Source organism: Paramormyrops kingsleyae, chromosome 19 (genome assembly GCF_048594095.1).
Source record: "Paramormyrops kingsleyae isolate MSU_618 chromosome 19, PKINGS_0.4, whole genome shotgun sequence".
NCBI lineage: Eukaryota > Metazoa > Chordata > Actinopteri > Osteoglossiformes > Mormyridae > Paramormyrops > Paramormyrops kingsleyae.
In genome coordinates, this window is record NC_132815.1 from 23,243,663 (window position 1) to 23,260,318 (window position 16,656).

The window sequence follows — 16,656 nt, forward strand, 5'->3', positions numbered from 1 at the left end:
TGCTGAATAAGCTGAATCTGCCGAAGTTATATTCTCTCTGTGACATTACAACATTATGCTCTTAATCAGTGGACCGTGAATACGTTAGCATGCAGCGAAATTTAAAGCTAATGCTAATTAGCAACTAAATGTCTACATTGAGGATTGATGGACTTACTTTGGTTTCTCCAGGGGCTCCGGTTCATTCCTCCCAAGACCTACTGGGTTCTTCTCTGCTTCATCAGCTGTCAGCAGGTGCAGTTCTGCCTCTATCTTACCCTTTAAAGACACCGGAAATTTGTGAGTCCAACAGCTGGCACCTGTTACATGCTCTTACATGCTAAATGTCTTTCTTTGTTTCTGAATGTTACGGCCGAGCTCTGCAGTACCGTGAGATACAGTTCATCATTCTCGTCCTGGGCCGCACAGGGCCACCAGCCCTTGACTCTTTTCTGCTTGAAGATGGAGACACTTGGCAGCTCCTGGTCATTCGTTATCATGTCAAGGGTACACAATTTGGCTGTCTTGGCCCCCCGTGGAAAGCGGTTTAAGTCCAGCTCAATTGATCCTACGCAAAGAAAAGAACTAAGGAGTTAGGATGAGACCTGCTATTTCGGACATTAAGCATTTCAAAATACATCGAGTATGTCTGAAATTGCTGACTTAACGCCGTAACACGCAACAAATGCTTTCAGGCTGATGTGCAGTTTTCTCTGACACGTTGCTTCGAGCACAACGGCAGAACACAGAGCTATGTACCCAGGAAGTCATCCGCAGAGAAGTGGTCAGCGTCCCAAACTTGCAGTGTGAGCCGAGCGGGGATCTTGTACTCTGTTTCATCCCAGGAGAACATAGACTCCTTCTTGGAAACGACAATCTTCTCCTCTGCCGCCAGATAGTCAAACGGGAAGACGAGTCGCCAGTTAAAATTGCCTTCCCCAGTTAGGGAGTGGTAGTGAACGTCTGTATCCTGTTTGTCTTCATGTTGTCCCTTCAGCCAGCTGTGGAACATGAGATCCCACAGTGCATCACAATCTCAGAGATGGTATAAACATTAATACATTGCACCTTTTGTGTGTCTCATAGGAGACTAAGACAGGACATTAATGAATTCCTTTGTACCTACAGTATACTCCTACAAATAGCAAAATAAAAATCATGGCAATCTTCATTATAAAAGATAGAATGCCTACATAGATGCTCACACTGTGACAGCGGGGTAATGGACAGTTTCTAAATAACAGAAGAAATTACTTTAATATAGTGTAAGATGCAGAGTTAATTTGATTTTGAGTACTGAATACTGTAATTTGAGAACTGGGCAAAGTATGTTAAACCCATGTTAAAACTGAAATAAAAAAAAAATCAGCTCACTTCCCCTGAAGTGTTCCAGTTAATAATATATTACGGAGACATTTTTCACTATTTTTGGGAAGTTTAAGTGAAGCTTCACTTGCCTGCATTTAAAGGAAAGAAAATGTCCAATCAACAAGACAGAATATGCTGAAGTTGTTTCAATGAAATGAAAGCCTCCTGCCTGCTTTGGGGTTGATTTTGCATTTGGGAAGAATAAGTGGCAAGTAAACGATAGGCATTCATGGTCTGACTGAGGCACACAAGCTCAGTAAGTCTGCTGGAAAGTGGGAGAACCCTCGCAGATGCCCTTCAAGGGAACTCACAGTCTCTATTCACAGCGTCTGAATGATCTACAAACCTAGTCATTCAGCTTCTTTCAGTGTTACTGCCTGAAGTTTATGTATTGTAGAGTTTACATAACTCTCTAGTGGCAGGAAATAGCAATGAATTTTATTATGCCTGTTCCACACTTCTCCTTTAAAAGAAACAAAAACAGAAATACATATAGGAAAGGCCCATAGTAGTTTCTAAATTTCAACTAGGATAAGATAATAATCTGATTTTTTTCCAAACTAGCTGTCATTGTTGCTTTTATACTAGATAGAAGTCTATTATATATATAATATTTTTAAGAAGTAGCTAGAAAACACATAAAAGAGAATGGCCGTTATCAAGTTCTCTTATAAATGCTCAGGATTAGCATGTAGCTGTGGCTGGTATCTTTACTCATACGTGTGTGTAGCTAAGTGACGTGGTCTACACGCGTGTTCTTCAGTCAACATGGCTCGATGTTGGGAGGAATATGGACCACAGACCTGTTCAGAAAGCTCACAGCTGGACAACAAAGACAGTTCCAATACTATGAACACAAGTACAGAAGATGGTAAATATCCCTGGATGTTGTCACATACAAGAAAAAGCAGCATGTGCGCATGCCTGTACCTACCTCCGGACAAAGATGTCACTGGACTTTTCTCCAGTGAAGTAATCATCGTCCTCCAGAATCACTTCATCTGTATTCCAAATGATCACTCTCAGCTCATATCTGGTAGGATGGAAAGGACAGGGAGTCAACTAATAACACACAAGGTTACCAAGATTTCAAGGCCTTCTTTATAAAAGCATTAGGACACGTGAAAAGATTTTCATGGGATGCTACTTGAATGCAAAGAAGCCTGGGCCATCTAATTTTTATAGTAATTAATTGTCTGAGCTCTGGAATGTAGCACTGAAAAATGAAAGTTATGCAATCACTGAAAATATAATTTCCATATTTTGGTGATTTTACAGAGACAGAGATTTTACTTTCACCCTCTATATGCAACTTCTGGTGGATATTTCTGTGCAAATAAATAAGCACTTACCACCTAATGAACAGCGGCACTGTACGAGTATAAATTTACGCATCTGTAATTTCACATCACTTAAGCAGTGTATTACTTCATCACTACTTAATATAAATTTGTGTTAACCGTGAGGAGCAAAATACCCAGAATATAAGAAGTTATAGGATCCACAGAATCGCCGTCATGATGGACTGACGGTGACTGCCATTTGCATAGCTCTGAGTGCTTGTCTGATGAGCAGCAATCCTGGAATACTACACTGAAGAATGACACACTGAAATCAGACAGGGAGGCTCCCCAGAGCCAGGTCATGACCTACTTCTTTGGCTTTCTGGGTGTAATGTCAACAGCAGGGCCAGGTGTTGCATTATCCATAGGAAACATGTCAACCCACAGTTCGATCCTCCCCTGCAGAAAGATATATCAGGCATACAAATGACTGAACAGAAATAACACGGGCAATTATCAACAGACGCTTGTGGGAGTTTAACTAACACAAAAATGTTTTGAGGGCAGATCAAAAAAATGATTGGTTCAGAGAGATAACCAATCAGATGGTAGAGGAGGTGGGTCCAAGCAACTAGAGGAGGCAGAATCAAGACATCTGATTGGTTGGTTCTGCCTGCTGTAGTTGCTCAGACATGACAGTTATTTACACTAGTTTTAATATTTCACTACTTTTCTAGTGAAACAGATGCAAGGTAGCTAGTTAGCAGCCAAATACCCTGTGCTACTGAAATGTTTTTAATATAAATAAACTGACAAATTTTGTTTTCTGCTACTCTGGGGGATGGAGGGTGGGGCTCACCAGAACACCTGGGGCCAAACATATGTCTGCATGGATATAGTATGTAGTTCAGGGTTCCTGGTAGTGTGCTACTTGTTGGGGAACAAGGTGGTGGCCGAACCTGTTCGATTCCAGGCTTTTCCACGTTGAGCAGGGGCCTGGTTTCTACATGTTCAGGAACCAGCTTGAAGCCCCCATTTGGAATCTGTTCCCAATGCTTCAAAGCTGCCAGGGCCACATGCTCATCCGTCTGTTTCTTCAGACCTGTCCGAAAAACCACCACCACCTACTGAGCAAGACCTGTATGCTCCAGACGTTACCAAACCTAAAGAGCTAACAGCCACCACAGCGATTACATAGCGGGTACAGTAGACTCTTGTTACGAGTTTATTGAAGCTGAGATTATAAAGGCACTTCATTACTAACTGATGCAGTATATTTAGCAAGAACAGCATATAGACTGAGTCAAAGGGCTGAAAATTTCAACCAATGGAGAATTTCCCAAATTTATTTCTTCCTGAATGTGAACACGTTTCTGTCAGCTGCTTATATAAATTACTACTGCTAGGAGACCACAGAATTAGAGACTATACAGGCCAAGAGTCATGGATTTTGATATGTTTTTATATTTTTTCCTGTAAATATAATAAGAATAGAATTTACATTAGAAAAGTAAACAAATGTGAATAAATGTGTTTACTGGGAATGTAAATAAAGGCAGGAATCGCTACATGGGCATGTTATGGCCCTCAGTTGTCATGAGAGCTATTAGGTCATTCCGGAGACATGGATTTCCTTCAGTCATTACTGTAAAATGAAGTGAAATTTGAAGGATTCAGTGATTTAATAAATAATAATTTTACTGTGGCTGTGACTAAATAGAGTAAAGAAGAACATATAGATCTCCTGACCATTCTCATCCTCAATTTCCGATGGGCCCAGGAAGACCCGGTTGGCTACTTTGACTCGCCCACCGGGGCCATACTGAGGTGGATCTAGCTTGGATTCCTTGCAAAGCTTGGACAGGATCTGTGAGGGCTTCATGGGGTCTCTCCACATGTTGTACCCAAAACTGCATTGAGAGAGAACAGAACGAATGTTGGTTAGCATGGTAAATACGATACAATAGGAATGTTGCGAATGTGTGGTGAACAGAATAAAAATCTGTCAGACTCTTGAAGGAATGCACACATACTTACGTGGAATAGGTAGAGGAAATGCCGCAGGTTGGCCTGTATTTGCTATAGAAGCGATTCTCCAGATCAATTTTGGTTTCCCCAATCAGGTCGTCAGTGCCCACCAAATCCCAGTCATAGATTGCCACTGAGAGCATGGATTCCATGGGAAAAATGGCTTCAATATCGAAAGACCTTAGAAAACAAATGGGTAGCAGAAAACAGATTTTAATGTTTTATTACAGCAAAAAATGTAAAATGGAACTTAATGTATGCTTCCTTTTATTCATTTTCATTCATTTAAATGTAAATAATGCTATAAACCAGGGTTCTTCAAATTTGGACCTCGATTCCAAATCCAGGCCTTGTTTTCAGTTCTCCCAAGTAGTTAGTCTAATAATTACTGATTCTGATTGGTCAGAGGCTTCACACCTGACTGACAGGTAAAGCAAGGCTGGAAAACCAGCAGGGCTCGGACCTCAAGGACCATGATTTGAATGACCCTGCTATAAACACTTTTATATTATTGGTGAGATCCAGTGATGTATTATTGAAAATCATAAATGCAGTACCATGTCAGCAGTCAAGATTAATATAAATTATGAGAAATATATTGAATGACAGTGTCAATCCCACGACCATGTAAAAAGTCTTCATGCTGAGGGTGTAACTTTCGTTTTGAATTCAACAGCATTGTGATGTGGGCTTCATGTTCAGCAGTTCTGGACTCACTTTCCAAATTCAGGGTTCAGCTGTTTGGAGATGTAGTTCTCTTTGTCTTTGATTTCTGTCTTTCCCAGTTTGACCGCAATGTATGGATCAGCCTTCCCATTAATGTCTGTAGGGTGCAGGTTAGTAGCCTACGGAGACAGTAAGTTCAGTCTCACCTGCATCCTGCTGCAAAAGCTGTTTCTTTAGCAAGCTAAAGCTGCCTAATTAAGTTGTCAAAAGAAATGTGCCATACTCAAAATACAGCATTTATGCAGTGTCAAATCATACAAGCATATACTCTGGCAATGAAATTCGAAACACAAATATGAAGAAGCAAATCGTAATAAAAACGTACCCTGACCACATATACGCGAACCAGGACGTGGATCAGATCATTATGTGGGATGCCTTGGAACATGCCCAAATTGGGGTCAAATCCCGGCTCTTTGGTGAATTCCTCTGCGAGTGACATTTTGTACATACAAATCGACCCCTGTGTAATACGTGCAAAACAGAATCAGGTCTGGTTCATTGCATCTATCAAAAATTCATCCGTGAAAAAGCAATGAGGACCAATAAAACTGAAAACTGAAAGAAAGCAGTTACATCCTTAAAAATAATAAATAATTCTAGTTGAAAAAAATCCTCATACTTTGAATCTGCCAACAATCCTCTCCTCATCTGTCGCGTTTACGTCATCGTCGTCTCCAGCCTTTCCCCGATAAAGGTTGAAAGTGTGCAACCAGTCTTCAAAGTCGTTAAAGTCATGTTCAAGTTCCTTGTTGTATACCTGGGCACAAAGAAGGAATCAAATGAAGAAAAGTTTAGTATTCCAGCACGATTCATCCCTCCGCCACGTGAGAAGTCTTAATGACATCTGATTCCTCGTCCACCTTCAAGAAAAACCGCAAGACCCATCAGTTACAGGAAAACCTCTAGTAGTCTGATAGCACTCTGTGTTCCCTGAATTCTCTTAATGATGCATTTTGTCAGTTTATTTATATAGTTGTCTTAATTTTTCATTTTCATATTTTATGTCCATTTAACTGTATGTGTTATATTTCTTATTTCATTTTCCATAAAGCACTTTGAATAACCTTTGTGCTTGAAAATATGCTATATAAAAAACTTCACTAGGTTTTTGCCTCATTTGTAATACGTTGAATAGCTCTCGCTCCAGTGCTGCTTATTATTCTTGCAAGGGAGATGCTCACCAGAAGCTCATCAACTTTTGGCTGGGATTCCACCTCCGCTAGCTCTGCCGCCTGGTTCTTCTTTTTGTCTTTGGAGCTCTTGGTCTTCTCCTTGTTCTTCTCCTTACCCTTTGAGGCTTTTACATCAGGTTTAATTTCTACATATACAGTGACAGCAAGGTAGAACGGAGTAGGAGCAGTTTAGAAGTGTGGGAGAGTAGAGTAGCAATAGAGTAAAATTGAGCAGGAATGGAGTATGCATTGGGTAGAAGTAGGGAAGTGGTGTAGGATAAGTGTAAGGGTAAGCTAAAAGTTGATTAACAGCATAGTAGTAAACAAATGGATTAGCAGCAGATGTATAATACACAGATTTCCAAAGATAAATTTAACGTGAAAGTTTTCTAATATTGGTAATTGCATAAAACTCTATTTGCACTACATTGACCTTAACAGTCTTTTTAATGACATAAACCAAAATTTATTAAGAGTTTCTTAGTTTTCCATGTTGGACAATCAATCAGCAGTCAATCACCTGGCAATACTACCATTGTTCCAGGAATTTTGCTTTTTATAAAACATCCCACAATCCAGCCCTGATTTCACAGAGGTGTAACAATCACTTATAATGATTATAATGACCCAAAGTCTTAAGCATTAAGGGGCTCTCCAAATCCGGGGCCACCCATTAGCTTACCTGCGGTCTCGGCTGCAATCTCCATGTCCTCCTTTTCCTCTGCCTCTGCTAGAGCAGCTTCTTCTGCTTTGAGCCGCTAGAACAAAACCCAATTCCACCAGCTCATATATTTAAAAATGCATGATATCATCATTGCAACTCTACGAGGTGGTCACTGAACACTCTGGCCGGGAGAAATAGCCATAACACCATCCATCCCTTCTCACTGACTGCTCTATTCAATATCCAAGCTCTATGATATATATTAACTACTACAATGCCAAGGCTGACGAAATATATCAGAGAGTGACAATCTTGATTTTTTCCAGTTAGATAGAAAACGCAATACTGAATTACAGTTGGAGGAAAGGGAAAGATCTAGATGAGCACATGTTGATTGCCATCCAGATGTTTTACTCTTTAATTAGCTATATGTTTTGATGGCTAGCTGTCATGCACACTGATTTTATACAGCAAGCTTTATTTTACTTTTTTGTTCTATGATATCTATCCAATCATTATAAATAAATAAAAATAATAATATACAAAATAATATGCTATTGATGATATTGTTTTTTGGTGTAATAGCCCGTTTATATCGTTAATAACGTCAGAGATAAAGCATGTTCTGTACTGTGCACCATACCTCTGTGATCTTACTGTTTATTTATATACAGAAAAGTCTCTCACTTCTTTTAAGGTTTCTATGGAGGCGAAGTACTTGGACCACCAATCCAGTGTGCTCTCGTCCGCCTCGGCCTCCTCCTCTGGCTCTTCTCCCTTCTTTTTCTTCTTCTTTTTCTTCTTGCCATCATCATTCTGTGAAGGAAAAAAAAAAGCAATCAGTTGCAAAAGCAAATAGCTAATAATGACATTAATCGCTATATGATGTTTATAATCAGAAATGGTATATACTGTATGTTATATAATCAGATATGGTATATACTGTATGTTATATAATCAGATATGGTATATACTGTATGTTATATAATCAGATATGGTATATACTGTATGTTATATAATCAGATATGGTATATACTGTATGTTATATGTCTGATCAGGATTTCTTGGACTCACCATGTCAACTTTAACAACGGCATCAGATGACTGGAGGACATGAAAAATAAGAAAAAATAAAAATCACCATATACAAAAAGCATGAAATATGTGTGTTCAAGGACATTCCTGTTGTTCCTTTATGGAACATCTAAGTGGGTTTTCTAGTTGAATGAATGTGAAATATGCTGCAACCATGACCCAGGATAATTGCTTCATAGAGATGGACTGACAGATGGAGGAGCGCCTTAAATCACATGGCCTCTCTGAAAGTAGTGTGACCCTGTACTGATAAGCGCTAGACTTACTGCCTCCAGCTTGACGACTGTATCCATCTTCTTGATTAGCGGCTCTGGTTCCATGTTGATGATTATCTCCGCTGTGGAAGAAGAAGTGGAGCAAGAGGAGACACAAGCATAACTAGATGTTGCTCAATTTTGCTGAAAGACAATACAGATCAAAACAGAACCCAACAGGAAGACGAGGGAGAACAAAACCATGAAGCTTGAGAGAATGAAGAACAGATATTGTGTTAAAATGAAAGGTTTTTAAAGGAAACTTACCACCAGTGTCCCAGTTGCTGGCCAGCTTGCCGTTGCCGGTATAGTGGAACCTGCGAAGGGTGGCGACGGCATGACAGCCGACCAAGGTGTAGCGACCGAAAGCCCTGCAGTCAACCACACGGATGTTGAGCGGAGGATGAAGAAGCTCATTTTCAGGCAGGTCCTTCAAAGGAACCACAGAAGAGTTTCAAGGAAAATGTTACCTCTGTCAGAAGCCCAAGTTAACAAAAGTATGAATTTATGAATCAATCCATGCCATGTAGGACTGTGACTTATGAAGTATGATTCGACTGGACAGAATGGCACTGGAGGATATTTTCAAGGGTAAATAATAATATAAACATCATGTTAAATATGAATATTACAAATAATAAACCTGGCAGTTGATTTAAAGGATACTCACAACTTCAAACCACTTGACCAGGGTGCTGAAATTAGGATTTTTCTTATAGTTTGCAATGACCGTTGACTGTATCCCTTTACCAGAACATTCAATGTCTACACGGGGCTTGTCCACATTGGACAGGTTGACACGCTTCAGATCCCTCAGGCCCCAGAAAAGAACCTGAAGGAGAATTTCCACACATGAAATACTTTGGGTCACACGGACCATAGAATGTGACTCCAGATGGCAGATATAAGGCTTTTACCTCAATTCTATATCTGCTCAGGACTGGCCTTATCCCCACTGGGACAGGGAGGATGGGGCCGTGGTCAGTGTCTGTTGGACTGTCGATCGGGGGCAGATCAGCTTTCCCACCCGGGCCAATCTAAAAGCAGGTTTATTTGCAATGAAATTAGTGAAGAATCATGAAGAGAGACATAGACGAGCCAATAATTGCATCCTGTCCTGTTGCTTAAGGCACTAGTTGTAATATGAATGTGGTATATAATATGACTGTGGTATACAATATGAATGTGGTATACAATATGACTGTGGTATATCATATGACTGTGGCATATAATATGACTGTGGTATACGATATGACTGTGGTATACGATATGACTGTAGTATATAACATGACTGTGGTATATCATATGACTGTGGTACATAATATGACTGTGGTATACAATATGACTGTGGTATACAATATGACTGTAGTATATAACATGACTGTGGTATATCATATGACTGTGGTACATAATATGACTGTGGTATACAATATGACTGTGGTATATCATATGAATGTGGTACATTATATGACTGTGGTATACAATATGACTGTGGTATACAATATGACTGTAGTATATAACATGACTGTGGTATACAATATGACTGTGGTATATCATATGACTGTGGTATATAATATGACTGTGGTATATAATATGACTGTAGTATATAACATGACTGTGGTATACAATATGACTGTGGTATATAATATGACTGTGGTATATCATATGACTGTGGTATATAATATGAATGCACTGGTTCTGTGTGGATTGAAGATGCAAGTTCTCTGCTGATAGGTCCAGTATCAACCCACCTGCAGCAGCTCAAAGGCGGCCAGCAGATCCCCCGCAGGAGTGTTTCCTCGGTAAATCTGGTAATACTCCAGCGGAGGCGGGAAGAGCGGGGGGCCATAGTGCTCGTCCGACATCTTAGTGAGAGGCTTGGCGAAGGCGCGACCTATAAACTCAGCTCTGCCCTGGATTCACACACGAAAAGTGCTGTCAACCTCTGTACCGCTGTTTCTAGCTGGAGAGACAGCCCGGATATTTTGGAATGTTCCAGAGTCTCCCAGAAATGAGATTCTCTGATGCCCCAAAACAAGTAAAAACACTCCAAGATGGAAAACACACCACTGGTCATAGTCATAATTAAGAAAATTCCAGTTTTCAACAATTTCAGTCCAACACTGCAGCAGATTTTTAAAATAATTTAAGATTAACTGATTAGATTAAAATATTTAATTATGTAATAATTAGAAAAGTTTAAATAAGTTTAGATACAATTTGAAAAGGAAAGACTAAAATCAGACCTACCAAGGCCATGAAGAATAAAAAATTGTGTTGATGATTATAATCAAATGGAATTAAATTATAGTGTGAAAATCATGTGATTTATACTTAACCTTTAGAAATTTCAAAATCTGTCACAGCACTCAGCAAACCATCAGAAAGCTGTCAGCAAACCAGGGAAGCTGATGAAATGCAAGAGTGACGTTCTGGGCAATTTAACATCTTGTTTTGCCTGTACTGTAATAGTAGCTTTTATTGAGCTGTACTGTGTGTTAATTGAAGGGTCTTAAAGTGCTTGTATTCAGTTGTCCTTGTGGTCAAAATGTACCACTGTGTACTGCCTGAAGAAACATTGTACATTGTAATATAATGGAAAGGGAATGTGGAGAATGTCTGTTACAATGTCTGCCTCTTGCATGTCTTGCAGCTGTATCCACAATGTGCTGAAGAACAATCATCAGTCCTATTGGAACAGTGCACACTCTACTTAGCCCAATTAAATCCAGAGTTTGGTGGAATTTGCATAGGAATAAATGCACAACTGTCAGAAAACTTAGAAAAAATTCATAGTCCGTGTTCATCAGGTGTGTGGCATGCTAACATGCTAGCAACATCATAACACTGTCTGTCAAGTAGCCAGATCACTATAAAAATAGCACTTTATCTTAGGATCCAAGTATAGAGTTCAGTGACTATTAACACTAATATTTCTTTGAACAGGTTAAATAAATAATATTAATTTCAAAATTATTATAATAGATTAGATTAGATTAGATTAGATAAAGTTTATGATGAACCACAATTATTTGAAGGGAAAATAACATATACAACAGTATTAAATATTAAAATATGTAATTACCACATCACTATTAATCTCTTTCATCATAGATTAATTCAGTCTTGCACCTATGAACTTTCTTACCACATTGTCCTCATCATAGAACTCAATAACTAAGATGGGTGGGTCATCCCTTAGTTCCGCGGCTTCCCCATACAGCTCCACGTGATCAAACACCAAGAGCTGGTCCCACGTAGGGCACAGAGTTTCACTCAAAATCTTGGAGAGAAACAGAGAAGGGCACCAATAGTCAGCAGTCTGTCTTCCCTATTAGATTAGGCAATTAGATACTTTGTAAATTAACATAAAATACTTGCTGGGAGATTAAAATAAAATCCAATGGGCACAATGGGCATTAAGATTCAGCTGGAATGGATCATTTACTCCCAGACTCAGATAGTTGGGACACAGCGACATTGTTTAGCACCCATTTCTGCCCACCTCAGTGACTTGGCTGTAGGTGGAGAAGAAAACTCTGGCAAAGGGGTCGGAGAGGCCACTGCTGTCTGCTGCAAACAGGCTTCGTGCCTGATACATGTGTGCCCTCAGCTGGAACACCTGCTTCACTGCGGCACAAAGACGGCAAATCAGCCGCCATCCCCTCCTGCTTCACCTTGTGTGCATTGTCAGCTTATTAGTTTAATTAGTTATAGTAAGAACAACAACATTAACAATAATGACCCACAGCAGTCTGGCCAAGTATGCAGTGCATCATGGGAGTTTAGCGTCACCCTTCATATATAAGGACTTACTGTTGTAGATGAGGGTGGTGGGGGGGCCGCTGTTGGCGGGTGGGACATCTCTGAACTCCTCAAAGCCATTGGGCAGGCCACTCAGGAATTCCTTTCGCTGCTTGCTGAGACTGAGCCAAAGGTACATCTCCAGCTTGGCCTGCACTGTCCAGCCACCTGGTCCAAAGCCTTTCTTACCCGGTAGCTGGAATTAGCATGTACATAATAAACAAACAAACAAACAAACAAACAAATAAATAAATAAATAAGAATTTCTTACACAATTTTGCACAAAAAAAACATATTTAACACATCACATTTACAAAAGACCGTTTTCCCCCTCAATTTATTTGACAAACGGCAACGTCTGCAAAAAAAAATTGCTTCGCAAAGAATATGAGAAACGAAACGATATGGTTGGAAACCAGTACCCGAAGGAAGATGGTTTTCACTTTTCCACAGTCCTTCCCAGATTCTTCATCTACAATGGAGTAGAGGATGTCCTTGGCCGGGATGCGAGCATAGGCGATGCGCTTGTTGTTACTAATCATCCAGATGAAAATGTCAGGAATGCTGTTCTGAGGCTAAACACAAAGGCAGAGGCACCCCGTAGTTATAACACTGGTACACATCTGCATCTCAACTGCTCCTCTGACAAATGCAATGCAACAGAAAATGATTCATTAGAAAATAAAATATCAATCCTATGCTAGTAAAGGTCACTTTTTCATTTCACCAAAATACAGTGAACCTTCTCAGTTTATATGCTGCATTTGCCGCATCACCTCATCTGCCAGGAACCGCAGCTTCTGCAGGAAGTTCTGCACCTGCTTCAGTTTATCCTTCACCGTGTTTTTCTTCACTTGAGAGCGGATTAGTTTCGCCTGCTGGGCGATGTTTTCCTTCAGGGGCAATAAGGAAAGACCAGAAATCAGTAATCTCGCAAATGACAGAGAATGCACCAAGGTCAGGCACCGCTGAGCTCCATGGAGAGCAGGATGGCCACTGTGCATCATTGTAGAGCTGCACAAAAAACGCAGCGTGAAAGTCTCCGTGTTGGGAAAAAGCTTTGTGTCGGAGATGCTCACAATGGAGGGAACAAGTAAATACTGTACATTTTCATTTTCGAGGACCAACTATGAACCTCCCCTCACAGTCTAGAAGCACATTAGACATGGAGCTCTGTCTTAAACAGAATATAAGTGTTTTGTATATTTTGTATGTTTTCTTCTGCCCTGCTTTCATCTACTCCCACTTCACTTACCTTCCTTTTACTCTCAAAAGACAAAATATTTTTAGAAAGAAAAGACATTTTCTTTTAGGTAAGTGTTACCAGATGCTTGCGGAGCGGAGGCAAAACAGCTGTTTAAAAATTGCTAATGAACAGCTAGATTAAATCATACCAGTTCCCTCAAGCAGGATTTCAGCCTCTCTCGGTCCAGCTTGGTCCTTCCTGACTGGTTCTCATCCTTATTTGCCAGCGTTAAAAAGCGACTGCAATAAAAAGAAAGGTTATAACCAAACGGCATTTAAAGGTTTGCCATTTTGCCCAGGCTTAATCTGAGTAATCGTGGTTTTAAAAATTTGCAGTTTGAAACATTGGCAGCTGACATTTCAAGAAGTCAAGCAAAGGAAGCGTACGTCACACACATGCTAAATTCCTCTTACTTGCAGTCTGTGGCCAGCTCCTCCAAGACGCCCCTCAGCCTCCTCTCCGGGTAGGCCTTCTCGGTTTTTATGATCTCCTGGACATCGTTCAGACCCTCTTCCTGTTACGCCCCAAGAGCAATCAGGAGTGACAGTCATTTACCTGCAGTCTTCAAATGCACTGCAGCATCTCAGATGTTTCACCATCCACATGTCCATGTTGAGTTAACTACCTCACCAATGTGACTAATATAACAGGACTGCCAGTGACACAGCAAATCTGATGGGGGGGGGGGCATGCCAGGCGGGGGTGGCAGGGGGGTGCAAGCCAGGTGGGGGGTGGTGAGGGGGAATGGAAAGACTTGTCGATCGGGGGGTTGGAGGGAGCATTGTGTAAGCATACAATCTAGAGCCACCCCCCCTGCGAGAGACCAGGCTTATTCGTCTTAAGATGAATTCCTTTTTTGAAAAATAAAATTGAGGTAAAATAAAATAAAATAAAATAAAATAAAAGACAGGGTTCTTGGTGGGTGGCATTTGGAGGGGCACAATGGCTCACAATGTCCGGCACGGTTTTGTGTACTAACCAGTTTATCTGCAATCTTGTCCATGATGTTGGAGTTATAAAGGCGTCTTCTGTGATCTGGCCACCAGCTCTTGATGAAAATGCAGGGCTTTCGATCAAAATACGGCAAATGGTAATAATTCCTGAAATCAAGAAATTTTGCGGATGTTAAAACTGTGCAGACAGTGAATTATTCATTGCAAAGCCACAGTGTCTTGTTTTAAGGTTGCTTTAGAACATCCATCCATCCATCCATCCATCCATCTATCCATCCATTTTCTGAAACCTTTTATCCTACTCAGGTTGGCAGGGGGGCCAGCGCCTATCCCAGAGGCTATGGGTGCAAGGCAGGGAACAACCCAGGATGGGGCACCAACCCATCGCAGGGACACTCACACACCAGTTACTCACACATGCATCCCTATAGGCAATTTAGTAACTCCAGTTAACCTCAGCATGTTTTTGGACTGTGGGGGGAAACCGGAGTACATGGGAGACACCCCCATGATGACATGGGGAGAACATGCAAACTCCACACACGTGGAGCCTCGGCGGATCAATAAATTAATATGTAATTTAAATAATTATTTAACTTATAATTTAAATTGTCATTTAAATTATTATGTAAAAATATTTAATCTAAACGACTATTTAAATAATCATTTAAATTATTAAAATAATAATAGATATTTACTATTTAAATTATACCAGCAGCTATTAAAATTATCTGTCAAAGTCACTCATCAAACTCAGTGGCCAGGCTGAAAACAAAACATAACATGCTTACATTGCAAACTACGACGCAACAGATCCATCTTGCCTAGAATATTGAATTCTCATTTAGAGCCGCATTTTGGCTGGTCTGTCCTGGGGACGAATTAGATCCTAAATCTCCTTATTTAATCCATATGGCTGCTCTTTTATTACTTTTATGCTACCCGGTCATGACAGAGCAAAAAATGTTTGTCTGTGTAAGATTTTGGGAAGTTAAGAAGCTTGTGTAATACAATTTCCTGTCTTAGGATAGGAACAATTACTTAGGAACTGTAAACCAGGGCCTAACCCTAGTTACCATGGTTACCAAGCAGATAGGACAGGATCTGCAAGTTAGGAAGTTCTAGGATGGAACAGCCAAAATGCGGTTGTAAATGGGAATTCAATCGACTAGGCGACATCGATCTTTTATGACTTAGCTTGCAATGTAAGGAATCAGACGTTAGGTTTTGTTTCCGGCCTGACCACTGAGTTTGATGGGTGATTTCGACAGGTAATTTTAACGGCTGTTGGTATCATTTAAATTGTAATTTAAATAATCATGGTCGACCAAACCTCTCAGTGATCATCGGCTTCATTAGCGGAGTGGAGGACACTGGGACCAGATCTTCATCATCTCCATCTTCCTCTCCCTCATCGTGATGCATAAGCTCAGACTCTTCATCGCCTTCGTTCCTCCTCGTCTTCCTTATTTTTGGCTTGCTTGCGCCATCAATTAGGTTTCCATAGTTTCCTGGGAATTTTTTGAAGAGCCGCAGAATGAGTTTTGTGTAAAGAGGTACTTCAAAGCAAATGACAATGATCAACAGAACCAAAGCTAAATCACTGCAGATATTAATGCTGAAATATAACAGAGTTATATCCACCATATAATTCTGAAAGTGACTCACCTATTGTGACTTCAAAGTTAATGGGTTTGTCTCCAATTTTCCTGTCAATCATCGTGGCCTCTAGGAAGGACCCAAAGAGGAAGAAATCTTCTATTTTCCCTGCAGATTCCTATAAAGGAAAAGAAAACAAGACTGCAGCATGAGCACAAAACTTCTATCCCTTCGACCGGAAACCACATTTCTGATCGTGCTGTTTGCACTGACTGCAATTATGACAAATAATAAGACCTATATCCTTTATCTCTAGATAGCTCTCATTTATATTCCTACATTATGTTGCTTGGCAGCATAATACCATTATATACATATACATCTGAAGAAATAGGCCACAAACAAAACTTTACATTTTGTATGGGAGGAAAAGTTTGATGTTACTATGCCAAGAAGCAGACGCCAGAGCAAAACATTTATTA

At 40.2% G+C, this 16,656-nt stretch overlaps 1 protein-coding gene across 2 annotated transcripts in view; it reads right to left on the reverse strand.

The window, feature by feature from the left end:
• otofa (otoferlin a) overlaps positions 1 to 16,656 on the reverse strand; it is a 50,044-nt gene that overhangs the window by 4,524 nt on the left and 28,864 nt on the right. For both annotated transcript variants that reach the window (XM_023806633.2, XM_023806632.2), the window contains exons 16-45: positions 16,244 to 16,352; positions 15,909 to 16,086; positions 14,602 to 14,722; positions 14,036 to 14,136; positions 13,771 to 13,861; positions 13,153 to 13,269; positions 12,799 to 12,951; positions 12,389 to 12,572; positions 12,078 to 12,202; positions 11,721 to 11,855; positions 10,324 to 10,485; positions 9,490 to 9,609; positions 9,243 to 9,404; positions 8,840 to 9,002; positions 8,585 to 8,655; positions 8,298 to 8,327; positions 7,911 to 8,039; positions 7,242 to 7,317; positions 6,569 to 6,705; positions 6,007 to 6,144; positions 5,710 to 5,847; positions 5,376 to 5,503; positions 4,668 to 4,838; positions 4,380 to 4,540; positions 3,590 to 3,732; positions 3,001 to 3,089; positions 2,282 to 2,380; positions 739 to 980; positions 369 to 547; positions 158 to 258 (exon numbers count right to left, since the gene is read on the reverse strand). In XM_023806633.2, the coding sequence (XP_023662401.2) occupies positions 158 to 258; positions 369 to 547; positions 739 to 980; positions 2,282 to 2,380; positions 3,001 to 3,089; positions 3,590 to 3,732; positions 4,380 to 4,540; positions 4,668 to 4,838; positions 5,376 to 5,503; positions 5,710 to 5,847; positions 6,007 to 6,144; positions 6,569 to 6,705; positions 7,242 to 7,317; positions 7,911 to 8,039; positions 8,298 to 8,327; positions 8,585 to 8,655; positions 8,840 to 9,002; positions 9,243 to 9,404; positions 9,490 to 9,609; positions 10,324 to 10,485; positions 11,721 to 11,855; positions 12,078 to 12,202; positions 12,389 to 12,572; positions 12,799 to 12,951; positions 13,153 to 13,269; positions 13,771 to 13,861; positions 14,036 to 14,136; positions 14,602 to 14,722; positions 15,909 to 16,086; positions 16,244 to 16,352 (3,953 nt within the window). The remainder of the gene's footprint in view (positions 1 to 157; positions 259 to 368; positions 548 to 738; positions 981 to 2,281; positions 2,381 to 3,000; positions 3,090 to 3,589; positions 3,733 to 4,379; positions 4,541 to 4,667; positions 4,839 to 5,375; positions 5,504 to 5,709; positions 5,848 to 6,006; positions 6,145 to 6,568; positions 6,706 to 7,241; positions 7,318 to 7,910; positions 8,040 to 8,297; positions 8,328 to 8,584; positions 8,656 to 8,839; positions 9,003 to 9,242; positions 9,405 to 9,489; positions 9,610 to 10,323; positions 10,486 to 11,720; positions 11,856 to 12,077; positions 12,203 to 12,388; positions 12,573 to 12,798; positions 12,952 to 13,152; positions 13,270 to 13,770; positions 13,862 to 14,035; positions 14,137 to 14,601; positions 14,723 to 15,908; positions 16,087 to 16,243; positions 16,353 to 16,656) is intronic.